Raw genomic sequence first — 27,770 nt, forward strand, 5'->3', positions numbered from 1 at the left:
CATCCAGGCTTGGGCTGATAAGTGGCAAGTAACATTCGCGCCAGACAAGTGCCAGGCAATGACCCTCTCCAACAAGAGAGAGAATAACCACCTCCCCTTGACATTCAGCGGCATTACCATCACCGAATCCCCCACCATCAACATCCTGGGGGTCACCATTGACCAGAAACTTAACTGGACTGGCCATATAAATACTGGGGCCACAAGAGCAGGTCAGGGGCTGGGTATTTTGTGGCGAGTGACTCACCTCCTGACTCCCCAAAGTCTTTCCACCATCTACAAGGCACAAGTCAGGAGTGTGATGGAATACTCTCCACTTGCTTGGATGAGTGCAGCTCCAACAACACTCAAGAAGCTCGACACCATCCAGGACAAAACAGCCCGCTTGATTGGCACCCCATCCACCACCCTAAACATTCACTCCCTTCACCACTGGTGCACTGTGGCTGCAGTGTGCACCATCCACAGGATGCACTGCAGCAACTCGCCAAGGCTTCTTTGACAGCACCTCCCAAACCCGCGATCTTTACCACCTAGAAGGACAAGAGCAGCAGGCACATAGCAACAACACCACCTGCACGTTCCCCTCCAAGCCTCTCACCATCTTGACTTGGAAATATATTGCCGTTCCTTCATCGTTGCTGGGTCAAAATCCTGGAACTCCCTTCCTAACAGCACTGTGGGAGAACCTTCACCACACGGACTGCAGCGGTTCAAGAAGGCGGCTCACCACCACCTTCTCGCCAGCGACGCCCACATCCCGTGAACAAGTAAAAAAAACTCCTATCACACAGTGCCACCTATAGGCATAACCGGCACTACAGACAATATATTGCGTTTGTCCATGGGACGAGGCTACCATGAAAGTTTTCAATGAAACGTGTATCGTGTACCAAATCTAATATGTAATAGATAATGTGCGGTGGTCAGAATAACAAGCTCAGCTTTACAAAGTAGCTGCGGATTGGTTTTAGAAGTTCAAAGGGATTTATTTCAAACTTGGTATTTGTAGTGCTGTCATGGTGCGCTGAGCTTGCTGAATAATCTGGGAGCTGTGGAAACCATTTTTTCAGGTGGCTGGATGGCATGGGTTTGAACTTCAGTAGTGATGTAAAAATATACAGCAATGTGTGGGTTTTTGTGATCTTTATTCACACATTAGGTTCAGTCCTTTTCTTTTTAAGTACGTTGTCTGTGACATTGGTCATGGGTAGTCCACTATCTGCAGCACAGTTTCTGATGTTTATTGAAATTGACAGGAAACTGTAATAAACCCAATTAAATATCAAATGATTGTCAGTACAAACTCAAATAAATTCACCACATTCTAAATGTTACCAGAGGACGTTTATTGTGCTCCTTACATCCATATTTGCATCAAGTATAGATTAGTTTAGATTCCATATCATATATGTGATCTTTGATCATTTTTCTATGTTTGAAATCAGACTCCCAGCTTTCATTGATAAGGTTTTAGAGAAAATTGAAAGTTCACTTCCTCTGTTACCTCCATGTTACAATCCAGAATACTATTTGCAATTAGTCAGGGTAAACTTGGCTGATAGGTAGCCGAGCAGTTGGGTAAACTTTTTGAATTAAAATGATTTTTGATAAGACATGATAGCGGGGCCAGAGGAGAGATGGTGAGTCTGTGGATTAGGAGCTGTCATTATTACTGGTTTAACAAAAATGTGACCAATTAGTAAATTAACCAATGAATGTTCACCATAACAAATGATGGGAGAGTCTGAAATCACATGGTTCCCAAAGACCAACTGGCATTTACAACACTGAATTAACTCTTTGTTTGACAGATTTGCAGCTGCCACTCCCGAAGAATTGGCTTCCAACAATGATGATTGTGCTATCTGCTGGGACTCGATGCAGTCTGCACGCAAGCTCCCATGTGGACATCTCTTCCACAAGTATGTAATCCAATATTAATAATTGTCAATAGATTGGGTTGATTAACTTTTTACATCATAGCTGTGAAGTGCAGCAAATTTTGCAAGGCAGTCTTTTTTTTTTCCTCATTCAATTTATTTCTCATCTCCACCCCCCCCCCCCCTTCAATTCAGGCCCCCACATCTCACAAAGGTAGCCAAAGCTGATACTCGGTTTCTGCTCGTTTTACTTATGAGTTGCAGCTAAGGAGTACTTAGAGTGCAGTTAGCCTTTTGTTTTAAAACCTCTACTCATCCTTTTCCTACACCGATGTACCTTGCCACCACTAAGCATGATGAAGACTGAAAATTCTCAGTGTGGCCAACTGTAGGGATGTCGCATCATGGTGTCCTGTCTATCTGTGCATTATATTATTCTAATTGCTGCAGGTTAACACAGTTAGCTCCCCAGATGGCTCTGGTTAAATGGACAACCTTGTGTGGTACTGTGCCATACTGAGTTAGGGTAGCAGTGGAGTTGCTAAAATTGGGCTCAGTGCAGTTGGGCATAAGGGAGGAATTGGCTGAAGTTCCTACTCAATCATTGCTCAGTGACCTCCAAGTGCATGTGTATGGATATCTTTGAACTGCATTGAGTTTGATTGTAATGTCCCTATGGTAAAATAGCTTGAATTTTAATGTCTAGATTCGCATAAAGAATGACTTTTTGGGTGATTATCAGGTTACGGCCACAAAGGCACCAACAAACTAACAGAAGTCAGCACTCTGAGGAGATGAGGGGGTAACATTTGGGGTAGGGGGAATTATCTTGATTTATATATTATACAGTAATTTGTGGATGAGTTACAAAGCTGTAAAAGGATTGTGGTCGGAAGCTCATCTTTTATTCCTCCCCCCCCCCCCCCCCCCCACCCCGAAAATATCGGAACTCAATTGGTTTTCACAGCTACGTAACTCATTCCCATGTATGTTGGGATCTTACAGCACAATGATGCCACAAAAAAAAGACTTGAAATCACAACAGGGCAAAGAACAGGGTTGACATTTGAGGTCTGCTACAAACAGCCAGGACAGGCAAAAGAGTTAAACAGTGAGATAAGAAGGTTACAGAGATACTGCAGGTAATGTAATAATGGTGATGATAGCTAACTCCACACAAACTGAGTGTGTCTTAATGGAAGTGAAATGACCTGAATCATCATCAACTTCCATTTATGTAGCACCTTTAATGTAGTAAAACATCCCAAGACACTTCACAGGAGCGTTATCAAACAAAATTTGGCACTGAACCCCATAAAGAGATATTAGGACAGGTTTGGTCAAGGAGCGCCTTAAAGGAGAAGAGAAGTGGAGAGGTTTAGGGAGGGAATTCCAGAGCTTCGGGCCTCTGCAGCTGAAGGCACGGCCGCCAACGGTGGAGTGATTAAAATCGGGGATGCGCAAGAGGCAAGAATTGGAGGAGCGCAGAGATCTCGGAGGGTTGTAGGGCTGGAGGAGGTTACAGAGATAGGGAGGGTCGAGGCCCTAGAGGGATTTGAAAACAAAGATGAAAATTTTAAAATCGAGGCCTTGCCTGACCGGGCGCCAATGTAAGTCAACAAGCACAGGGATGATGGGTGAATGGGACTTGATGCGAGTTAGGATATGGCAGCAGAGTTTTGGATGGGCTCAAGTTTATGGAGGGTAGAAGATGGGAGGCCAGCCAAGCAAGCATTGGAATAGTCAAGTCTAGAGGTAACTAAGGCATGGATGAGGGTTTCAGCAGCAGATGAGCTGAGGCAGGGGTGGAGACGGGCGATGTTACAGAGGTGGAAGTAGGCGGCCTTGGTGATGGAGCGGATACGTGGTTGGAAGCTCATCTCGGTCAAATAGGATGCCAAGGTTGTGAACAGTCTGGTTCAGCTCAGATAATGGCCAGGGAGAGGGATGGAGTGGTTGGCTAGGGAACGGAGTTTGTGGCAGGGACCGAAGACAATGGCTTTGGTCTTCCCAGTATTTCATTGGAGGAAATCTTTTCTCATCCAGTACTGGATGTCGGGCAAGCAGTGTGACAAATCGGAGACAGTGGAGGGGCCAAGGGAGGTGGTGGTGAGGTACAGCCGGGCGTCGTCAGCCTACATTGTGTTTTCAGATGATGGCGTCAAGGGGCATCATTTAGATGAGAAATAGGAGGGGGCCAAGGATAGATCATTGGGGGACTCTAGAGGTAACAGTGCGGGAGTGGGATGAGAAGCCATTGTAGGTGATTCTCTGGTTACGATTGGATGGATAAGAATGGAACCAGGTGAGCGCAGTCCCATCCAGCTGTACAACGGAGAAGAGGCGTTGAAGAAGGATGGTGTGGTCAACCATGTCAAAGGCTGCAGACAGGTCGAGAAGGATGAGTCGGGATAGTTTATCATGGTGACAGTCACATAAGATGTCATTTGTGACTTTGATAAGCGTCGTTTCAGTACTGTGGCAGGGACGGAAACCTGATTGGAGGGACTCAAACATGGAGTTCCGGGAAAGTTGGGCACGGAATTAGTAGATGTGGTACAAGGCTACTTCTTGACATAATGGCATAAATCTCACTGCGGAATCTCATTTGGACCTGGTTCTTGCAAGTAATCAGGGTTATATCCGTAATACAGAAGTAGTGGAACCTCCGAACATGAGTGGTCATTATGATTAAAATTTAAGATAATTTAGCAATCACTGTTAATGAGGACCTGGGTAGAAATATGATTTCAGGAGGGCAAACTTCAGTGGGAATGAGGAACAAACTAAAAGAAATTAACTTGCCCATATGGACAACTTCTAAAACTATGTCTACATAAAGACTATAGAGAGAAAAGGAAGGGGAGAACTTAAGGACGAGCGTAGAAGTTGTTAAAACGGTATTAGGAGTTCAAAGAGAATGAACAGGAAAGTGTGTTAAATACAATAATACATTTTTTTAGTATCAAAACAGTGAAATAATAGGGAGGAAATCAGATTCTAAAGGTCAAGAGCGGTGGAGTAATTAAAGGTGAAGTGAAAATAGAATCGCTTAACTGTTTTCATGGAGGAAATTACTGACTTGTAATCCAATTATTGTAGTACATGGAATGTCCTGGAGAATTTTAAAATCAGTGAAACGGAGGTACTTGATTAACTAGCATTTATTTCTGTTTGTGGGCTATTGTGTGTAAAATGATTGCCACATTTATCTATGTAACAGTGATTTTATTTCAAAGTAATTCATTGCATGTGAAACACTGAGGCATGATAAATTGCTATATAAATGCAAGTTACTTTCCTTTCCCCAAGAGTATACGGAAGAGAGTAACAAGAGTGATCCTCACTGTAAGAATGAGCTATGACAAAAGATTATAGAAGCTTGAACTCTGCAGCCAGGGAGAAGGTTGAAGAATGACCTCTAAGTTATATAAAATATTAAATGGTACAGATAAAGTGAACTCTGATTAGTTTCTTTACGGGAAGTCAGATTAGAAGGACTAGAGGGCACAAATTTAAACGAAAAGCGATTTTAGTTGTAAGAAAAAAAATGTTCCTAGAGTATTGAACTTTTGGAATAACCTACCAGAAGAATGGTAGGTGGTCAAAACACAGTTGGGTACCAGATGAGTTAGAGCACTAGAGGGATGAGTCTGGATGAGCCAAATGCCCTTTTCCTGCTCATCACTTTTTCTTCTGTTCTAAAACAGAGCTCCTATTTTGCCGTTTATATTATTCATGTGCACAAGTACACGAGATCATTGTGCAGTAATGTAGTCTGTATCTCAATGAATTTACCACTGATTATCTTCCATCTTTGTGAGTGCAACGAAACCCATCAAGTAACTTCATATCTAAGATGGGTCAGTCGGATACCCTTTGTAGGGTTTTTATGTGGTAACTCATTTGTCCATCTGTGATTACATCACTAGCTCCTGTCTGCGTTCCTGGCTTGAGCAGGACACTTCTTGTCCCACCTGTAGAATGTCGCTCAACATTAATGAAGACAACCGTGCTGGTGAGCCTCGACGGCGAGACAACCTGGATGAGAATATAGGGCCTGTGCCAGTTGTAGAGGGCAGGCCACATCTTAACCATCACAACCACTTCTTCCATTTTGATGGTAAGTTGCATAAGTTTAGTATACATTTACCGTAACCTTGTATACATAGTTTTTTTTTGAAGTCCTTAAACAGAGCTGCAAAGTTATTTTATTATTTATCACTTAGTAATTTGGGAGATATGGGGTGTTGGAGGAACAAAAGCAACATTCCATCCACCAAAAATAACAATTTAACTACAGGAAATAATGCTAAAACGCATGCAATATATATGTTGGTATAGATTGTTGGGGTTGGGATATTGACGGAGACAAATGGAAAGAACTGGAACAGGCCTCAAATGATTGGAAGAGTATGAGAAACTAAGGAAGATTTGAAGAGAAAGCCAGGTGCTGTTCTCTGGAGGTTAAATGAGTGGGTGAAACAGCCTTTGCCATTTTCATGGAATTGCTAACTAAACAAGAGTGTTGACAGAGCCCTGGGAGCAGGTGACTTCCCCCCTACCCCAGTACTCTGGGAAAATAATTCCCTTAAGCGTCTCCATTTTCTTGCCCAAAGAGCACTCTGATTCCAATTTACTTCTTCCCATAGGATACGATAGCATTATACGCAATATCGTATCAGCACAACGCAACGAGAGCCATGTCTAAATTATGCAGGGATTGCTTACAGTAAACTGTGATCAGGTCAAATGTTGGTTAAGGACACATGGTTAGCAGTAGTACAGGGTTTATATACTGTGACTGAATGTGACCACATACCAACAGCTGAGTTCATAAGTGCTATGGAAATATGCCTCCTTCAGCACCCCATTATACTATTTATGCAGATTCACTATGTGCCCTGTCACTATAATGGAAAATGTTAACTTTTTAAAAAAAAATGTTAAATCCTCAGTCACTCTTGGGACCACATTTCCAGCTTGGTTCTTGTATTACATGTCACAGTAACCTGTTAATCACTTCCTCCTATCTCTTGTGTGTGACAACAAACTCTCCCCAACATTACAAAAATTACTTATTTTTACTGTTTATTTATTATAGGATCTCGGATTGCTAGTTGGCTGCCTAGTTTCTCAGTAGAAGTGATGCATACAACGAATATCCTTGGCATTGCACAGGCCAACAATTCTCAGCTCAACGCGATGGTAAGTCCAACAGAAGAATGCACAGCGTATTCTGTTACTACATCATGGTTCATTTCCTAGTGTACAAATCAGTATTGACTCTGAAGTCACAAAGATCTCTTAGTGACACAGACCAGATTGCTGTGTGAACATCCTGAGATGAAGGGTAATAAGATGTGGGTTTGCTGCTGCTATTTCTGAGTTCCTGATCTCTGGCAGGTATCTGGCACCTTCCTGTCAAGGAGGCAGCAAGTTAAAACTAGAGCTGAACTGGCAACAGAGCAACATGGAAAAAACCTTTGAGCAGGTGGCTTGTCTTTCACTGCCCCCAATCTTAGCTGAGCAGTGCATTATAGCAAAAAGAGGTCACCATTGTGATTTTTTTTTTTGTCTGTTCTCTGCATTTCTTGAAGCTCGTGGGATTAAAGGGGTAATGGCTACGTGGATATGAAATTGGCTAAGGGACAAAAAGCAGCGAGTAGTGGTGAATGGTTATTTTTCAGACTGGAGGGAAGTGTGCTGTGGTGTCCCCCAGAAGTCAGTGTTGGGACCACTGCTCTTTTTGATCTGTATTAAAGACCTGGACTTGAGTATCCAGGGCATATTTTCAAAATTTGCAGATGACACGAAATATGGAAATGTAGTACAGTGAGGAGGATAAGGACATAGACAGACTGGTGAAATGGGCAGATATATGGCAGATGAAATTTAAAGCAGAGAAGTATGAAGTATTTATTTTGGTAGGAAGAATGAGGAGAGGTAAAATAAATAAAATGGTACAATTTTAAATGGGGTGCAGGAACAGCGACATCTGGGGGTGTACGTACATAAGTCTTTGAAGGTGGTAGAACAAGTTGAGAAGGTTGTTTAAAAAGGCATACGGGATCCTCAGCTTTATAAATAGAGGCATGAGTACAAAAGCAAGGAAATTATGCAAAATCTTTATACAACACTGGTTAAGCCCTAGCTAAAGTATTGTGTTCAATTCTGGGCATCACACTTCAGGATGGTTGCCAAGGCCTAGGGATGAAAGACTTCAGTCACGTAGAGAGACTGGAGAGACTAGAGAAATTGGGGTTGTTCTCCTTGGAACAGAGAAGGTTAAGGTGAGATTTGATAGAGATGTTCAGAATCATGAAGGGTTTTGATAGGGTATAAAGAGAAACTGTTTCCAGTGGAGAAGGGTCGGTAAACAGAGGGCATAGATTTTAGGTAATTGGCAAAAGAACCAGAGGCGAAATAAGGACTAAAAACTCTACTTAGCGAGTTATGTTCTGGAATGTACTGCCTGAAAGGGTGGTGGAAGCAGATTCACTAACTTTCAAAAAGAAATTGGATAAATACTTGAAGGGGAAAAATTTGCATAGCTATGAGGAAAGAGCAGGGGAGTGGGACTAATTGGATAGCTCTTTCAAAGAGCCGGCACAGGCATGATGGGCCAAATGGCCGCCTCCTGTGCTGTATCATTCTACAATTCTATGATTTCTGCATCAAATAGAATCTGTAGGATTATGATTGTTGCACATCTTTTATAATAGTGTAATTAAAGGAGAAGCAATGTCTACTGAATTGGCCTATTATCTTAAATGTTGTCACATGAGATATCTCTACGCATAATGTATGTGGTGACTCTTCCAGTCACCCCTTTGCTTTGTTTTAAGCTTTAGAACTGCTGGTGGAGCCAATCTGGGAATACATATTTTAGGTAGAACTCCTGCTGTGGAATTAAAAAGGTCCATATTTGTTTAGTTTAATATTTGGAGAGCTGAAAAAGTTATGGAGCTAGATTTGCCAACTAGCTGAATGAATATTTGCTGTGGTTTACTGTTGAGCAGTTGAGTGGTGGGCTTTGTGCTTTGCCATTTGTCTGTTTCATTCTGAACCAATTTGTGATGCTAGGACCATTTAGTAGCAATTCATCCCTATCCCATCTGTTCTAAGACAGTCAAATGTAGCATACTTAATTTTGCCTTTATTGGGCCTCTAGTGCTGTGTTTGAGTCTCTGCAGACTTCACAAATTTTGCAGCTTTCCTGTTGGCACTATCAATTGAAAATCCAGGCTATAAATTGTGTTTGTACAAGGAAATACCGTCCGAATTAAATCCGCAGTATATATTACTTTGGAATGGTAAGTTTATTCCCCAGTGGTGAGAGGTTAACACAGACTTACAGGAACCTGTTTCCTTTCTCGCATAATTATTGCACCATCACTGCCTACAGGCTCATCAAATCCAGGAGATGTTTCCCCAGGTTCCATATCATCTCGTCCTCCAGGACCTACAGCTAACACGCTCAATAGAAATCACCACCGATAACATACTGGAAGGAAGAATCCAGGTCCCCTTTCCGCAGCAGGTTGGTGTTCCATTTTGTTTACATGTATTTAATTTAAACCATGTATTAATTCAAACTTCTGTTACCCATTACTCATTTCCCTGCCCCCTTCAATGCACTTCAACAGCGACAAGAAAGTAGACCAGCGTTGAATGGTCCAGTTGTGGAGGAGGACGATAGTAATCCAGATGATTCAAACAGTGAAGAGCAGGTAATTCATATTTAATAGTACGTCTTGACTATCCAAGACTTGGAATACTGCTCTTCTAGAGGGGGCGACTCTTCTAGCACCTCTCACATACCTGGACAGGATACAATGAAAAAGCTGTTATCGGATGGGTGATGCCTAACTCTCTCTCATCGATATTGTGATGGTTAGTGCTTCTTCCAAATTTCAAATATGCCACCCTGTACAATCCTCCCTACTTTCGCATTGTGTTGAAATCAAGACTGATTCCACTGTCTCTAACACGTTCTTTTCTGAGACCTGCCCTTGTTGATCGGCATTTAATCATAATAATGATGTAATTGCCTTTTGAATTCCCAGCTGTATTGGCACCAAACGGGTTTGGCATATGGAAGAAAAAGACTCTTAAAACCGGACATCAACTCCTTAGCCATTTCTGTCTTCTCCCTCCTACAATCCTCAGGCCTTTTTAAAAACTAAACTTGGCATCACCTATCACACTTTCTGAATTACCTTGTCTTCCCTTTTACAATTTTCAACCTTGGTAGTGTCCTGCACTGTGGGCCTTAGTCCTTCATCTTAGTTTTCCAACTTAAAAAAAAAATTCCACTTTGTTATTTGTAGTTGCAGTTAGATAGCCGTAGTTTGAACCTTCCTAAACCGTTTAGGAGCTTCAGTGGTTCCTGTTCACTATTGCCAGGGCTCAGCAACCCACCAGACCCAAAACAGCTCATTGCTGAGGAATGAATGCCTTTTCCCAGCCCTATCTTTCTATCACATACATTTCTGTCCTCTAGTTGTTGCTCTGTTGGCATTCTCCAGCTGGGCATGAAATCCTATTACATGTTTGCAAGAATTCTGTAGTATCTGTCCCATTATACTCTCTACTTTGCACGATTGCATCACATTAAGCATTGTCCAAACTAAATGCAGTTGTTCAGAGTTTAACGTGACAAAAGGTAATACATCTGTTTTTGGCATGTATGGAGAGTTTTCATAAGCTAACTTCAGTTCACATGATGTTTATATCTCCTTGATAGCAACATTAGCCCCATATAGAAGTCAAATCATATGCAGTTTTTAACTGCAGTAGTCCAATCCATGATCACTTATAACCAATTACTTTTGAGCACATTAGCTAATTGTACACAAGTACAAATCTGCAACAGGTTTAAGGTGTGGAACTTCCAGACATGCAATGGATTCTGTAACAATACATAGTCTTTCTCTGCTGAAATTGGGCACTCTGAGACCTGCCCTTAATGGCAGCCATTTAACCCGAGCTGTAATTATGTAATTAAAAATTACTTTACTTGGGTTTTAATATTTTACCTTTTGAAACTCCTACTTTATTGACATTGAACAGCATGGCAGATATGATTCAAAGAGTCCCAGCAGAGAGAGGCTGCCTTTTAGTCATGAGCTGTCATGGGCTCTTCAAAAATGAATACTGATTTTTAAAAAAAAATTATACTGTTCTTTATTGTTTTAGCTTTTTTTCCCAAAGCGCTCTGCTTTAATTAGTGAGAAATGGAAGGCTCAGTGAGGCCATGAGTTCAGATAAATGTTATTTTACATGGAACGTTAACTGATTAATTTCCCATTAAATGTTCTGTTTTATAAACCTTTTATTCTGCCTTGCAGGATTTTTTTTAACTGCCAAAGAAAATAATCCCATTCTTTCAAAATTATCATCTTGCATGTCTCCTATTTGAGAGGCTACCTGATCCCAGCACTGAACCAAGTCCTCTGTGATTCACCACTGTGTTAGAGGATGTTTTTTATTTATGATTTAGATGTTTGATCTATTCCTCAATCAATAAGGTTCTTGAAACATTGAGGTCAAGCATTGATAGATTTATTAAGCATACAGTATCTGCAATAGTACTTAAAAGATACACGTACAACTATACCTGATTGTTGGGGACTCAAATGCGTTAACAGCTGAGTTCAGTATTTCAGGCTAATCAAACCTGATGAACCCAAATGCTCATTACAATCTGCCACTTTTTAATACCTTTCTAAGCTACAGGTTCCTTATCAAAATGTCCATAATATGGTAAGCTACACAGATCTGATCACATCTTGTTCACGTGTATAGCTTTACATTTTTAAACTGCAGAGTAGCGACTAATGGATAATTTTACAATACTCCTAATGATTGACATGGGTGAAAATATAAACATCTTGCTTTCCGCTTTCTCAGGAATACAACTCTGTATAAGGAGAATCTACTTGGACCTGTGCCTTATCAATAACTTCAGTCATGAAGCTGATTTTCTTACTAAAGAGCTCTCTTTCCGTTGGTTTAATGAGATCAGTTTAACTCTTATTTCGTTAACTTATCAAAAATTTTGCTCTTGTTACATATAATTGCTATTCTACCAAGTGAATCCTTTAATTATGTGTTTTTTGATTCTGTATCATTCAGCACCAGCTAATTCCACCATTCGACAGAAATCTTAATTAAAAAGATAATTGTACAGATGTTTTCCTTTTGCAGGACTGACTTTTGTCGTTGCAGCTCCCTGAAGCTTAGGAACCGGTATGCAATGGCATGTCTTTAATTAAGTTCCCACATTAAGTAGGTGATTACTTCATATTGAAACCTACCAGTGCAGTAGGGTCAGTCTCAGTTCAAAAGTTCAGTGGTCACTACTTTAAAGTTGAATCATACTTAACAGTACTACAATATAAAGAAAAATCAATAGCAGTATTAAATAAGCACATTTCAGGTCAGTCTGTTTCCTTACAATCTGGATTGATTTTTTTTTCTTAATGTTCAGTCCTACATGGTTGAGAAGGAGCCCTAGTTCCGCATCCTGCATAACAGCTGATCCAAATTTGGGAACTTGCCATATGGTGCAAGGCAAAACCTACCATTCTTCACTTACCCAACTCATTGATAATGCATTCAGACGAAATGAAAGTTAAAACTGCAGTTACTGCAACACTTTGCATGTTGGTGGCTTCTGCAGATTTCAGCTTCCCAACAAGCAATGTGTTCATCTATTGTTTCCATTTTTGTGATCATAGTTTTACTATGAGTCTGCTTGAATTCCAGTGTACATGATTAATGTGACTGTGTCTTCTTTACATCCTCAGACTGAGCATCCAGCTCTTGAACTCAGCCAAAACGCGGAAGAGACATTTGGAGCTGGCAATGAGTTTCCGCAAATTGATGTTCAGACCGAGGACTTTGAGGCACGGGGAAGTCGCTTCTCAAAGTCGGCAGATGAGAGGCAACGAATGTTAGTGCAGCGCAAAGAGGAACTACTGCTTCAAGCACGGAGGTATGGGGATGCTACTGAGGGTTAGGAGAAATTTGTGACTAGGCTCAGATTCATAGAAACATAGAAAATAGGAGCAGGAGTAGGCCATTCAATATGACCATGGCTGATCCTCTATCTCAATACCATATTCCTGCTCTCTCCCCATTTCCCTGGATGCCTTTTGTGTCTAGAAATCTATCTATCTCCTTCTTAAATATATTCAGTGACTTGGCCTCCACAGCCTTCTGTGGTAGAGAATTCCACAGGTTCATCACCCTCTGAGTGAAGACATTTCTCCTCATCTCAGTCCGAAATGTCCTACCCCGTATCCTGAGACTGTGACCCCTTGTTCTGGACCCCTCAGCCAGGGGAAACATCCTCCCTGCATCCAGTCTGTCTAGCCCTGTCAGAATTTTATATTTTTCAATGAGATCCCCTCTCATTCTTCTAAACTCGAGTGAATACAGGCCGAGTCGACCCAATCTCTCCTCATACAACAGTCCTGCCATCACAGGAATCTGTCTGGTGAACCTTCGCTGCACTCCCTCTATGGCAAGTATATCCTTTCTTAGGTTAGGAGACCAAAACTGCACACAATACTCCAGGTGTGGTCTCACCAAGGCCCTGTATAACTGCAGTAAGACATCCTTGCTCCTGTACTCAAATCCTCTTGCAATGAAGGCCAACATACCATTTGCCTTCCTAACTGCTTGCTGCACCTGCATGTTTGCTTTCAGTGACTGGTGTACAAGGACACCCAGGTCCCTTTGCACATCAACATTTCCCAATCTATCACCATTTAAATAATACTCTGCCTTTCTGTTTTTCCTTCCGAAGTGGATAACTTCACATTTATCCACATTATACTGCATATGCCATGTATTTTCCCATTCACTCAACTTGTCTAAATCGCCTTGAAGCCTCTCTGCACCCTCCTCACAACTCATGATCCCACCTAGTTTTGTGTCGTCAGCAAACTTGGAAAAATTACATTTGGTTCCCTCATCCAAATCATTGATATATGTTGTGAATAGCTGGAGCCCAAGCACTGATCACTGCAGTACCCTACTAGCCACTGCCTGCCACCCCAAAAAAGACCCATTTATTCCTACTCTCTGTTTCCTGTCTGTTAACCAATTCTCAATCCATGCCAGTATATTACCCCCAATCCCATGTGCTTTAATTTTGCACACTAACCTCCTACGTGGGACTTTATCAAAGGTCTTCTGAAAATTCAAATAAACCACATCCACTGGTTCTCCCTTATCTATTCTACCAGTTACATCCTCAAAAAACTCCAGTAGGTTTGTCAAACGTGATTTCCCTTTCATAAATCCATGTTGACTTTGTCTAATCCTGTTGATATTTTCTACGTGTCCTGTTATCACATCCTTTATAATAGACTCTAGCATTTTCCCTACTACTGATGTTAGGCTAACCGGCCTGTAGTTCCTTATTTTCTCTTTCCCTTTTTTAATAGTGGGGTTACATTTGCCACCCTCCAATCTGCAGGATCTGTTTCATAATCTACAGAATTTTGGAAGATGACAACTAATGCATCCACTATTTCCATGGCTACCTCTTTCAGTACTCTGGGATGCAGATCATCAGGTCCTGGGAATTTATCGGCTTTCAGTCCCATTAATTTCTCCAGCACTTTTTTTTACTAATACTAATTTCCTTTAATTCCTCCTTCTCACTAGTCCCTTGGTTCCCTAGCATTTCTGGGAAGTTATTTGTGTCCTTTTCCATGTAGACAGAACCGAAGTATTTGTTTAATTGCAAAGTATTTGTTTAATTGATAATTGGGACATTCAGTCACTGGTCCATAGGTACGCCTGGAGACTTGTACAACATGTATAAACTGGGGTTGTGAAGTGATTTAAAAAAATTAATCTCATTTTAAAAATTTTAATCTGTTAATCTGGATTTTAATCACATGTTTAATTGATACGAATACTGCATCCGTCTCTTTCAAGTTTGTTTTATACACATTTTTAAAACTGATCAAAACCAATTTAAATTCATGCAGTATTACTACAAACTGTTAGTAAATGAGTGGGAAAGGAATTGCATTTTAGTAATGAAAACTAAGCCTCACTAAATTGTAGCACCACCTTGGCCCGACACACGGAATTCAGCCATTTAGTGAAAAGGGCATCTAATCCTGATGCTTGCTATTAGTTACATCACACATCGGCCAAGTTTTTTTAAAAATCATTTAATTTAAACCTTAATCTTTACTTTCAGAAGCTGCATAACCCATGGGCTTGAGCCACCCTGGAAATATGTTCACTGCATAAATAAAGTATTAAAAGATCCACAAACAATGTGTCCCAGGACTACGTTCCAATTTTCTGCAACAAGCAATTTTCCCATGTGCGCATCCTACGTAACGTCTTTTTTAACATTGGCCATAGTGCCAAGTTGGTTCACTGTGAGCAGAGAAAAGAGAACGTGTTTGTTTAACAGCACCACCAGCAGAAGAGGAAATCACAGTTCAGCAGGCTAAAGCTCTGGGCTGTGGTTGGGCATAACCTTATTCCTACCTAGACACACTCCATGTAACTTCCACGAATATAACGTGTTAAAAATTAATCTCCAAAAAAATTAACACGTTAATTGTCGAAGTTATCTGGTATAAACTCACGTATAAAACAACTGCATAATGCTAATAGTAAAGGGATCAAATAATTAATCTCATTGGAGGTGATCTGAATGTTAGAAAGATAGAACTTGAATTTTTAGAATTCCATTCACAACCTCAGGGCCTCCCAAAGCACATTGCAGCCAATGAAGTACTTTTGAAGTCTATTGACTGTTTTAATGTAGGAAACGTGGCAGCCAATTTACGCATGTTGGACATATCCTGGTTCTAGATTTCTTACCTGTTCGCAGTTGCTCCCAACCAACCAGTGAAAGAAATTGGTCTGGAGAAGAATGATTTATATAAGATAGCTTTAAAATAATCAGTAACACACCATTATATCAGCATGCAGTACATAGATTAGTAATACATGGATGTGTTTACATGGGAAGGGGGGGAAAGTAAGTGTAATTTAGTTAACAGCATTGCTTTTGCTTGCAGAATCAAAACAAGACACATAATTGTATATATAAGAATCACAACACCTCCCTGATCGGGTGAATAGATGCACCCGGTTAGAACAAGAAACTTGTCAGTGTGACATCCTGTGATTTTTAGCACTTACGAGGAATGTTATTTTTTTTAAAAAGTATTATTCTTCAGATACTGTGGAAAAGTGAGTGGGGGAAAAATTTCCTGTTTCTGATTTGGTTCGCTCAGTAGTGTGCTGAGACTGCTGTCATCCACTTCTGCACTGCCTGTCCATGTTTAAAGAGAACACCAAGTTTAAAAATCTGGCCAACTGCTTATCTGTGGAAGAGAATGTGGTTTACTAGTGTAGAGGGACCCACAGGAGGAGAGAGATGACAAATTGTATAGCTGCTTATTATAATAAACAATCTGTAAATTTCTTTTTTCTCAGACGGTACATAAATAGGACCCCATATGAAGCAGACAATTTATCCAGTGGTGGCACGCCCTCTGTGTCACCAGTCAACACGGACTCTCTTACTTTGCGGCGTCGAACCTTGGCGGCTGCAGCCGAAAGGCGTCTCCAGCAGCGGCAGGACTCCTAGTTCTGATGACACAACACCGGGAACCTGGAATCTGACACTTTCTGAATCACACGTCTGGCTCTGCTTTTGCTTGCAGCAGCAAGAGCAGCATCCCAAACCACTCTGCGAAGTCATGCCATCGAGCTGGGGAGTTGTACTATCACATGTACTGTGGCTGCACTAGTGGAGCTGAATCTCAACAGTATTTGTGGTGGGAAATGGCATGGATGGTTATTTTTTTTTTATACAGCCTTTGTGAAAACAGTAAACAGCTTTTTACCTGCAAAAAAATATTCTTACTAGCTGCAAGCGTCTGGAGGCTACTTATAAACTCTTCAACTGTGGAATATATGCAGTCTACAGGTTTGCCTGTGGAAAGCTGCCTGGTTCCAAGAACTCATTGGGCAGCACAACACAGGGCCTTGGGGCCTGCCAGCAAAGCTGTGCTGAAAAGTGACCTGATGCGCCGTGGCGTTTGACAGTAATGTTGATTTCTTCATGGTTTTTCCATCGTACAAGACGCATGGAACAATTTTACACCTACAGCTCCTCCTCCCCCCCCCCCCCCCCCTCCCGCCCCCCAAACACTTTTCCTTCTCTGCAGATCATACACAATAATTGCCTCTCCTCTTACATAGAACTTCCATGTCTTTTTGGAACAAGAGGATTTTGATGCTGTGTTGGATTTTATTTGACTCTTAGCTGTTCTTGCTCCAAATGGCCCCATGTAATCTGAACTGTAATTCTGTTAATTCTATAACGTGTTGCATCCTAACAGTTAATGTCAGTCGGAGTCTGGCTGTCTCTGGCAGCTTCAGCTCACTTGCAGTGGGCATGGATTGATTAGCTCTTGCTACTTACTGGGTTCCTACTCAGTTGGTCAGTTGGAAATTAAGTATGAAAGGATGGGGCAGTGTGATGGAAGGTTACAAAGAGAGAGTGTAACATTCAGTATTCCCAATAAGATTTTAAGCCCAGGTGTTTTAATGGGGTTGTACAACTTCAACCTCTTTCCCAGAACTTGCCACCTTTAAAAGCATGCACATCCCTCCCTCTACAGCCACATGCATTCTCATAATTTGTCGTGGAAATTAAACACTATCTAATACGTAAGTAACATATGAAAAACCTGAAAGCCAGCATCCTGTCCATTAGGAATATGTCTGGTATTTGAAAAGTTGGCTATGATTTGCCAGAAATGTCCTTATAGTTCTGAATCTTTGAGGATGGTTGGACATGTTTTATCCAGCTGTACTGTGTTTTATGTAGGATCTACGGTACTGATCATGTAACAACTTGGTGACTTAAGCTTTAATTTTAAATAAAGTATTGCACGTTTGTTATTGCATTCAGCGTAATCTCTACAATCAGACATGTGCAAATTACAGAATTTGCTTCATATTTTGTTTTTATTCCCCCCATAAGATTTTTATTTTCAGTATATTTTGAATATGTGCTTTGATTTTAACAAAATGATTTGCAATATCTCAAATAATAGGGTACTGACTTTTTAAACCCTACTGAATATTTCAACATGTGGACGTTCAGATTAAATAACAGCTGACTGTACACTAAAACACTTAAGAGTGCTTACTGGACCCTGCTTTGTTTGACTAACGTGTTTGGATGCTTTACCACAAAATAATCACTGCTGCAGTTACAAATAAGTTAAGGTGTAGCATTCTTCCAAAAATCTCCCTTTTTGAAACAAAAAAACAATCCCTAGTGAATTATTTCTGTTTATGGAATTGGACTAACTATGGCCAACTTTTAGAAAATAAGTTAAGCAACCAAAATTACATGGAGTTTGAGGTTGATTTAATCAATTTTATTTTTATGAATACTCGAACAGTATTCTGACCTGTTTTTCAGACTCTGCACAGGACTCAGAGTAGGCAGGGATCGCAATTGCTTGATGCTGATACCGCCTTTACAGTAGCTTTGAAGATCTATTTTGGGTGGGGGGGGTTGGTCCTTCAAATGTCAGTGCAATGTTAGTGTTTTTACTTTTTTGTCTTTTTTTATTGAACTCATCTGTTGTAAATTGTGGTAGGTATTGTGCACTTGTAAAGGAGCAGTCTCTTGGAGCCTTTCATATTGTACTGAAATCTCTAAGGGATGGGTGAAAGTGTAACACCTTGCAGAAATCCTTACTGTGATGCTTTTCCTTTGAGGTAGTTTCAAATATAGTTTGTTTTACATATTTTTAAGCACTATTACCATATTTTTGTTTTTACAAAATTATTTAAATAAAATGCATTTTCTGGTTTGTCCTAAATGAGTATTGTAAACTTATTTACTTTTTTCTTAACTTCAAGCTGCTTCTCTGAGGAGTTTATGTCTATCTATCTATCTATCTATCTATCTAATGTTTAATTGATCATGTACTGTCGGCCTCATATTCCATCCAGTACTTGGCACTCTGTAAACACCTTATCCTTGAGCTACAAAGAAATGGCATTTACGTTATTGCAGTTCAACACTGTTGCTAAAGGTTTATTTATCAGGTGGTTCACATTCCAGACCTTGCTTAGACAATACTTCAATAATTTACCATGCTGTTTATTATTTTTTGTAGGTGGTGAGGATGTTGGTGCTGAGGAATGGAATACTTTTACCTATTGTGGACACCCAAAAAGCATTCCTGTGTCAGTTATTGCCTTGCCCAATAACTGAGCCATACAGGCCTGTTTCATCCAGGTCTATGCTGAGTTATGTGATCTCAGCCAGAATGGCAGCAGAGGTGCTACGATTGGCCTCAACAAACCTGGGCTAGAGGGTAGAAAATTAACCACGGCACCTCCTTTTCGTCACTGTTTAGCAACCCCTGCGGGAAATGCATGACTAGACTTTGAGGGCAAGATTGGGCTTGGCTATGGTGCACCCTGCTTCTAATAGCTTTCTACTACTCGCTGTCATGGCTCAAACGTGAGTAATGGTCACTTGGGCAAGGTGTTGATGGGCTTTGTGGAACAGAGCCCCTTCAGGAGGGAGGGCTAAGTGGATTTGGGAGAAAATTGGCAAGCAACAAAATGTATAGCACAGGGTAAAGCTCCCTCCCTCAGTGCCTTAGTGCCAACCTCAATACCCCATACTGCACAAATGTGACACTGGTCCATTTCCCACAACAGCATTCCTATAGCCTCATGAAGTGAGATTGCCAATGTCAATAAGTGTCGAATTAGGGAACCGGTAGTGCCAAGGCCATGGTTTATGCTTAAATCTTTGTAGCTGCTTTTCCTGCTCCCCCTACTTTCCTCCACCCTTGCACTTCCATCTTCATTACTGTTCTCTCACTGTTGTACCTCTTCTTCCTGCTGTCCTTCCATTGTAAAAGCTATACTGTACTGGTATAACTTTCTTCCTGCAATGCTTTCTGGCCTAATTCCTTTTCCCTACCTCCTGATTGCTTCCCTCTCTTTACAGTGAATTGTGCTCAAGGTGTGGACTCTTTATGTGGCAGTTCACCACAGTTAAATGCAGTGTAATGCTCCCTCTGCCTAACAGTGAGCTTTAGTAACAAATTTGAATTCTTCCATTGCACCAGTGTGATATGCTCCAGTTTCCATACCAGCCTATTGTGGTCTCTGTAAGATTGCCAGTTCAGAGTGACTTTGTGCTGTAGGCTGATACTACACCAAATCACCATGGTCTCTGTTTCTGAACCTTGCCAAAGGTGTTGTGCAAAGTACTTTTATTAGCAGGCAATGTTGCTTTAAATTTGTAAAACATTTCTGTTTTTAAAAACAAATGAGGGAGGCACTGAGCGGAGTGGGAAAGCAGAGGGGACAGTGTTTTATCTGTGTGGACCATGGAACCCCTCGGTGACTCACTTTCCACAGGGCAGTGATCCGGGGTCACAGCAACAGTGGTGTAGGTGTCACAGCCCACTAGGCCAGAAGCAAGGAAGGCTGGTGTTTTTAATGAAATGGAAAAGCACATTAGTGCTCTGATAGCGACTGATCCGGTTTTGATCTTGGAAACTAAGCAGAGTTAGTCTGGATTAGTACTTGGATGGGAGACTGCCAGGAAATAGCAGGAGCTGTAAGATTTTCTTGATTTCCTCCATGCTATTTTACTCCGCAGAGGTCTTTCCTGTACGAGCTGCTCCTGCACACTCTCCACTTCCCTGTCTTCTGTCCGGACACGTGTGCCAGCTGGCAGGCTCTTACGCCGCAGTCCTCCCCTGCACCCTTGGGGATCTGGGGTGGAGAATGTTGCACGAAGCAGTTCCCTCAAACAACTTTTTAAACCACTCCACAGCCTCCCGTGACACTAACTTTTGCAGCCTGGATGAGTCAGTGTTTCACATCTACACGGAGTGCGAGAGGGGTTGGTTCTCAATTTCTGGCTCCATTCCTGATCTTTGACCACCTGGTGTGGAGGGCGAGCGGCGGGAGTCGGCAGACCTGGTGGGTCTGCTCCTGGGCCTGGCCAACTTGGCCATCCATAGGTTCAGGTTGGACGTGGCCTGTGGGGGTGGTCGTTCTGGTTGCTCTGCCTTTCTTCCGTGGTCATAATTTTATAAGTTTCTTTTGTTTTTAAGTTTTCTATTAGTTGTGCCCCATCGTTTGATGACCGTGGGGGTAATCTCCTTATTTAATTAAGAAAAGGCACACTGGTGCTTGCAGCATCTCTGAGCCTGCCTCCTGTTGCTATTGGTAACAGGGATAAAGCCTCTCCCCGAGGCCAACGACAGGGATCCTGATTGACGTCACCGGTTAGCAACGGAGAGACGCTGCAGTCGGCGGAGAGCGGGACTGAGAGAGAAAGACAGGCCGCGGAGAGCGGGACTGAGAGAGAAGGACAGGCCGCGGAGAGCGGGACTGAGAGAGCAAGACAGGCCGCGGAGAGCGGGACTGAGAGAGCAAGACAGGCCGCGGAGAGCGGGACTGAGAGAGCAAGACAGGCCGCGGAGAGCGGGACTGAGAGAGCAAGACAGGCCGCGGAGAGCGGGACTGAGAGAGAAGGACAGGCCGCGGAGAGCGGGACTGAGAGAGAAGGACAGGCCGCGGAGAGCGGGACTGAGAGAGAAAGACAGGCCGCGGAGAGCGGGACTGAGAGAGAAAGACAGGCCGCGGAGAGCGGGACTGAGAGAGAAAGACAGGCCGCGGAGAGCGGGACTGAGAGAGAAAGACAGGCCGCGGACAGCGGGACTGAGAGAGAAAGACAGGCCGCGGAGAGCGGGACTGAGAGAGAAAGACAGGCCGCGGAGAGCGGGACTGAGAGAGCAAGACAGGCCGCGGAGAGCGGGACTGAGAGAGCAAGACAGGCCGCGGAGAGCGGGACTGAGAGAGCAAGACAGGCCGCGGAGAGCGGGACTGAGAGAGAAGGACAGGCCGCGGAGAGCGGGACTGAGAGAGAAAGACAGGCCGCGGAGAGCGGGACTGAGAGAGAAAGACAGGCCGCGGAGAGCGGGACTGAGAGAGAAAGACAGGCCGCGGAGAGCGGGACTGAGAGAGAAGGACAGGCCGCGGAGAGCGGGACTGAGAGAGAAAGACAGGCCGCGGAGAGAAGGACAGGCCGCGGAGAGCGGGACTGAGAGAGAAAGACAGGCCGCGGACAGCGGGACTGAGAGAGAAAGACAGGCCGCGGACAGCGGGACTGAGAGAGAAGGAGAGCGGGACCGAGAGACGTAAACTGGCCGGCACGAGTAGAGGTAAGACGGGATAAAGAGGAAGGTGGAGCGGGGCTAGAAGCCCGGGCGTGAGCAGCAGGGCTCGCGATTACTGACCGAGGCGCTCACCGCGCACTGGTACTGGTAGTGTTACAGCTTCTCTTAGAGACCCGCTGCTGGGATACTGCACAGGGACTCCGCAGACGGCTCCCCCACCCCGACAGGGAACTTTCAGACAACTCCCCACCCTACATGGACCCCGCAGAAAACTCCCTGCCCCACAGACCTCGCAAAGACCCCCATTACTAAGAAGTCCTACAGAGATGGATCTCATTCTCAGGATCGCCCCCAGCAACCCACAATCTGGGCATCCTGATTCCTGGCAAAGACTCACATTTATGGGGTAACCCCGCGCAGAGCCTACTCACAGTTTTCCCATCCCTGCCATATCCACCACGGACACTTTCATTAATGCCATTTAATCTCAATAATAGTGAGTAATTTCACAATATAAACTGAATTGATGATTCAAATGACATCTTAAAGACAAAATTGTTCACAACACTGGGGCTGTCGATATTGGATCAAACGTAGGTGAGATTTTCAGTCAGGAGCATTATTCCTGATCTGCTAAAAGTATAATCATGAAATCAGCAAACTCTATCTGGTACATGGCAGCAGGGGACACGCTTCCTATTATTTAATCCAGAGGGTAGAAGAGCTGACTGTCTCATTTTTAATCATTTAAAAATCACACTGGCAGTGTCCCTTGTGTGTCTTTGAATATGCGTGTGTAGAGCTGTCAGTACTATACCTTCACAGCACTTCAAGCACTCAGCCAAAACATGGCTCTGTTTGCATTGCCGTGAAAATAGAGCTAATGTGTAGCTCAGTGCAGTACAGAAGTGGTATTAATAATTTCTCTTGTGTTCTTTTTCTCTGCTCTTTTTTCCCTTCTCTCTATTTTCCCTTCATAACTTACTTGTCTGTGGAACTCGTGAATGTTTGTCTTTCTCAAGAGTGAGGGCAAGAGAACTCTATGGAGGTAGGACTATCCCAACATCTACCAGAACAGACATAGTACCTACTGTTTTAATAGAGGGCTTTCAGGCTTGAAATCACGTTTTAAAGGCAGGAGGGAGAAATATAGCAATCGTTCTCATGAGACTGCCACCAAATGTGGGAATGTTTTTGGGGTTGACTAACACTTATAAGAATTCCAAGTTGAGTTTCCATACATGGAAATTCCATAGTAAACATCAATGTTTCCTTGGCAACTGATAGCAGACGACCTGAACTAAAAAAATAAAATGCTCCCTGTGCTGATAATATGACAACACCACTTGGCAAAATTTTACTTTGTTGCTTTGAGAAAGCGTTGCATCTTCTGTTATACCTTGATTTCATCATGTCTCATGTCAACTCAATCCATAATATCCATCTCAACTTTATTACTAATTCCTGTCATGTATTTTCAGCTGAGTCACTTTTTCTTTGTCTTTCTTTGTATGTAATGGTAATATAAACAGAAACTATACCAAGGATCTAATAAATATAATACTTCTCCAATGAACGGACCCAATGTAATAAATTCAGGGTTTTGTTGTTGGTGCATCATCTGGTGGGTTCTACTTGTTGCAAAAATATTTAATTCATTAGGCCCCTGACTTGTATCCTGCAATAATGTGTCATTAGATAAGCAACCACATTGATTGTGCTGTTTTCTGGGATTAATCCATCTTATTTTCTTTCTAAACTCCTAATTTTGCAAAAGTGTTTTGTGAATTAAATTTTCTGCTAACCACTGTACACTATTTTTGTAAATATCTTTTGAAAATGTTCAAGGTGATTGCATTGCTTTATCCACTTCTGTATCTGCAGGTGGCAGCCATGCTTGTCCCAGTCTTCACCCTCAAGTTAAACCACAGAATTAACCCTCGAATGGTGACCGTGGGGAAATATGATGGCATACACCCCTGTCTGACCGCTGCTACCCAGGCTGGCAAGGTACTGCCACTCAAACTGTTGGCACTGAGTGAGGGGCTGTAATTATCAGTGGCGGCACTGAGTAAGGGTTTGTAACTATCAAGACACTGAATTAGGGGTTGTAACTTTGAATTAGGGAATTGAATGAGGGGCTATAACTACCAGTGAGTGCATTGTGGGGCAAATATCATGACACACACCCCTATCTGAACATTGTTACCCTGGGTGGCAAAGTATTGCAGCACCTCAAAATATCAGAGCACTGACTGAGTGATAGGAACTGTCAGTGAGGGCATTTATTGAGGGGCTGTAATTTTCAATGCGAGCACTGAATGAAGGCTGGCAACTATCAGTGAGGGCATCAAGTGAAGAGCTGTAACTATCAACAACCACAATTTGCATTCATATAGTGCCGTTAACGTAGAAAAGACGTCCCAGGGCACTTCACAGAGGTGTAAGGAAAAATATGAACGCTGAGCCAAAGGAGGAGATATTGGGAGGGTGACCAATAGCTTGGTTGAAGAGGTAACTTTTAAAGAGGGTCTTAAAAGACGAGAGGGAGGCAGAGGGGTTTAAGGAGATAATTAGAGTATGGGGTCTAGACGGCTGAAGGCATGGCCGCCAGTGGTGTGGCAAAGAGAGCAGAGATGCATAAGAGGCCAGAGTCAGAGGAGTGGAGAGTTTGCAGAGGGTTGTAGGGCTGGAGGAGGTTACAGAGATTGGGAAGGCTGAGACTATGAAAGGATTTAAGCACACGGATGAGATTTTTAAATTTGAGGCATTTGGGGACAGGTAGGCAATGTAGGTCAGCGGTGATGGGTGAGTGGGACTTAGTGCAGGATAGGATACGGGCAGCAGAATGTTGGATAAGCTGAAGTGTGTGGAGGATGGAAGACCAGCCAGTAGAGCATTGGAATAGTCAAGTCTGTAGGTGACAAAAACGTGTTTGAAGGTTTCAGTAGAAGATGGGCAGAAGCTGGCAATGTTATGGAGATGAAAGTAAGTGGTCCTTGTGATGGAGAGGATATAGGATCAGAAACTCAGCTCACGGTCAAACAAGGCGCCGAGGTTGTGAACAGTCTGATTCAGCTTGAGATAGTGGCCTACGACGGGGATGGAATCGATGGCAAGGGTACAGAGTTTGTTGCGGAGTCCGAAAATAATGGTTTCGGTCTTACCAATGGCTAGTTGGAGGAAATTGCTGTTCAGCCAAGACTGGATGTTGGACAAGCATTCTAACATTACAGGCAGTGGAGGGTTTGAGATGGTGGAGAGGTAGAACTGAGTGTTGTCAACATACATGTGGACGCTGACCCCATGTCTGTGGATGATGTTGCCAAGTGGCAGCATGTCGATAAAGGTGAGGAAGGGATTAAAGATAGATCCTTGAAGGATTCCAGAAGTAACAGTGCGAGTGTGGGAAGAGAAACCATTGCTAGAGTTGCTCTGACTCCGATCAGAGAGTTATGAGTGGAACCAAACAAGGGTAGTTCCACTGAGCTGGACAATGGAGGAGAGGCATTAGAAAAGGATGGTATGGTTGACCAGGTAAAGGTTGCAGAGATCAAGGCGGACATGGAAGTTTAATGCACCATGATCACAGTCACAGAGAATGTCATTTGTGACTTTGGCAGGGATGGAAACCTGATTGGAGAGATTCAAATGGAGTTGGGGGAAAGGTGGACATGGATTTGGGAGGTGACAACATGTTCAAGGACTTTGTAGAAGAAAGAAAGATTGGAGATGGGGCAGTACTGAGGAGAAGAAACTATTTACAATGTCGGCTAGTATGGTGGCCAGGATGGGAGCAGGAGGTGGATATTATGAGCTTGGAGAGGCCATGCGGAGAAATGGGAGAGAAACAAGAGCGAGACATGGATTCAGTAAAAGAAGAGGGGAACCTCGGGGGAGGTTTGGCTTGGTGGACAAGGGGACAGGAGAAAGTAGCAGATGCAGCTGCATGGATGGTCTCAATCTTAGTGCCAAAGAAGTCCATGAGCTCTTCGAACTTGTTGGAGGTGAGCATGGAGGGGGCAGGGAAGCGGTGTTTAAGGAAATGGTTGGTAGTGGAGAAAAGAAGACAGGGTTCATCTTTGTTCTCCAGGATGATCCTGGCCAAAACCATTACCGTAGCGGTTTGGGCAGGATAGATGGTGGAAACTGTAGCCAATGGGGAGGCTTCAGTAGGGCGTAAGGTGTCACCACCCATGAGCCAAGTTTCCGTCAACCCCAGATGGCAATGCAATCATCCACAATAAGGTCATGGATGGCAAGGGCCATGTTCACAAGTGAACGGACATTCTGGAGGGAAATGTAGAGAGGGTCGCTGACAGAGTCCAAAGGGGTAGTGTTGGGTGGAATGAGTGGGGCGAAATGGAGGTTGGCGAGGTTAACCCCTAGCGGGTGTGTGGGTGAGAAGGTCAGCGACAGAGAAGGATGGCACAGTTGGGATTGCTGCTCATAAAGAGGCAGTGATTGGTGCCTTAATGGGCCCATCGGAGAATGCCAAAAGAGACTCACAGCATAGCTTTGGTCTACTTCAGGCCTGTGAAGGAGGCAGGAGAGTTGGAAGGCAGAGGAGTAGTGATGGATTAAGGTCGGGATTGGGAGGGCAAAAGTACTCAAGGGGAGAAATGAAAGGTGGCAAGAGTGGGCAACAGGGAAGGGAGAGACAGGAGTCAAAGGCCCAAGATGGCCCAAGAAAACAAAATGAGATAAAAGTAATGGTCTCGGGCATGGAGTGGCAGCCAAAGTGTGCACAGGGATGAAAACAGAGGGAATTTGGGATACTTAGACATAATAGAGATTAGATTGGCCATGTCTTGGTCATAATTAGAGGACTTTCCCCCTTTGTCCTGGTGCCTTGTTACAGCGAGAGCACGAGTGAGAAGCAGTGCCTGTCAGGGAGGGCACAGTGTGAGGAGCTGTGACTGTCAGCAAGAGACTGAGTCTCATGGCTTGGCTGGTGTAACATAACTACCAGTGAGGATTCTGAGGCATTCTCGGTCAAAAATCTCTTTTTGTGATATGTGTGGGTGTTGCAAGCTGAATGACTAATTTTGTTATTGTTAAAACACAAGCTTGTTTTATTTTCCAATAATCAGAGCATTATTTCCACCTCAATCGCAACTTTAACAAGAAAATTGATTCTGTTAAAGGCATAGGATTATATAATCATTCTCTTATTGTTAGCAAAATATCATGTGTATTACACTAAAATGCTGCAGTGTGTGTGTGTGTGTGTGTGTGTGTGTGGAAAGGGGAGTGAGGGGGTAAGTAAATGAAGGAATAAGGAGCTAAGGAATGCAAAGCAAAGTACTAGCCATGAGCTTGAGGAGGCCTCCAAATTTGTCCTCCTGCACTCCCACTCGTTTCCATAATCTTGATGGCCCTCTCCTCATAAAGAGTGAAAGGTCGAAGCTTTAGTGACTTCCCTTCTGTCTATAAGCACTGCCTCTTGTATTGTGTGGCCGCCTTCCGCAAGTAGACAGGAGAAGGGACATTTGTTGGAAAGAGGATTGTGAGAAAAGATGAGTGCTACCCAAGTGCTCAAGACATTAGCCACCTTGTATAAATGTGTGAACATGTAGCATTAAGGAGCCTTGTGCTGGTACAGTACTTGGTACTTGCCAGGGTTCACTGCATTCTCCTTCTGTGATAG

General features: G+C 43.0%; 3 protein-coding genes across 5 annotated transcripts in view; all 3 read left to right on the forward strand.

Annotated features, from left to right (window-relative positions):
- amfra (autocrine motility factor receptor a) overlaps positions 1–18,784 on the forward strand; it is a 63,974-nt gene extending 45,190 nt beyond the window's left edge. Inside the window, exons 8-14 of one of the 2 annotated variants that reach the window (XM_067997681.1) lie at positions 1,815–1,925; positions 5,816–6,006; positions 6,988–7,091; positions 9,292–9,426; positions 9,533–9,616; positions 12,698–12,885; positions 16,374–18,784. In XM_067997681.1, the coding sequence (XP_067853782.1) occupies positions 1,815–1,925; positions 5,816–6,006; positions 6,988–7,091; positions 9,292–9,426; positions 9,533–9,616; positions 12,698–12,885; positions 16,374–16,527 (967 nt within the window). In that variant the 3' untranslated portion in view covers positions 16,528–18,784. The remainder of the gene's footprint in view (positions 1–1,814; positions 1,926–5,815; positions 6,007–6,987; positions 7,092–9,291; positions 9,427–9,532; positions 9,617–12,697; positions 12,886–16,373) is intronic. The other variant, XM_067997682.1, reaches the window with a different exon arrangement.
- A 639-nt stretch (positions 18,785–19,423) lies between these two features.
- LOC137333404 (uncharacterized) lies at positions 19,424–22,048 on the forward strand. The gene is made up of 2 exons (XM_067997555.1): positions 19,424–19,434; positions 21,232–22,048. Exons 1-2 carry the CDS (start codon positions 19,424–19,426, stop codon positions 22,046–22,048), a joined length of 828 nt encoding a protein of 275 aa, XP_067853656.1.
- Positions 22,045–27,770, forward strand: part of bbs2 (Bardet-Biedl syndrome 2) — a 52,091-nt gene continuing 46,365 nt past the window's right edge. Inside the window, exons 1-3 of one of the 2 annotated variants that reach the window (XM_067997683.1) lie at positions 22,045–22,165; positions 23,143–23,168; positions 24,005–24,130. In XM_067997683.1, coding sequence (XP_067853784.1) covers positions 23,163–23,168; positions 24,005–24,130 — 132 coding nt within the window. In that variant the 5' untranslated portion in view covers positions 22,045–22,165; positions 23,143–23,162. The remainder of the gene's footprint in view (positions 22,166–23,142; positions 23,169–24,004; positions 24,131–27,770) is intronic. The other variant, XM_067997684.1, reaches the window with a different exon arrangement.

This window comes from Heptranchias perlo, chromosome 16 (genome assembly GCF_035084215.1).
Source record: "Heptranchias perlo isolate sHepPer1 chromosome 16, sHepPer1.hap1, whole genome shotgun sequence".
Classification (NCBI taxonomy): domain Eukaryota; kingdom Metazoa; phylum Chordata; class Chondrichthyes; order Hexanchiformes; family Hexanchidae; genus Heptranchias; species Heptranchias perlo.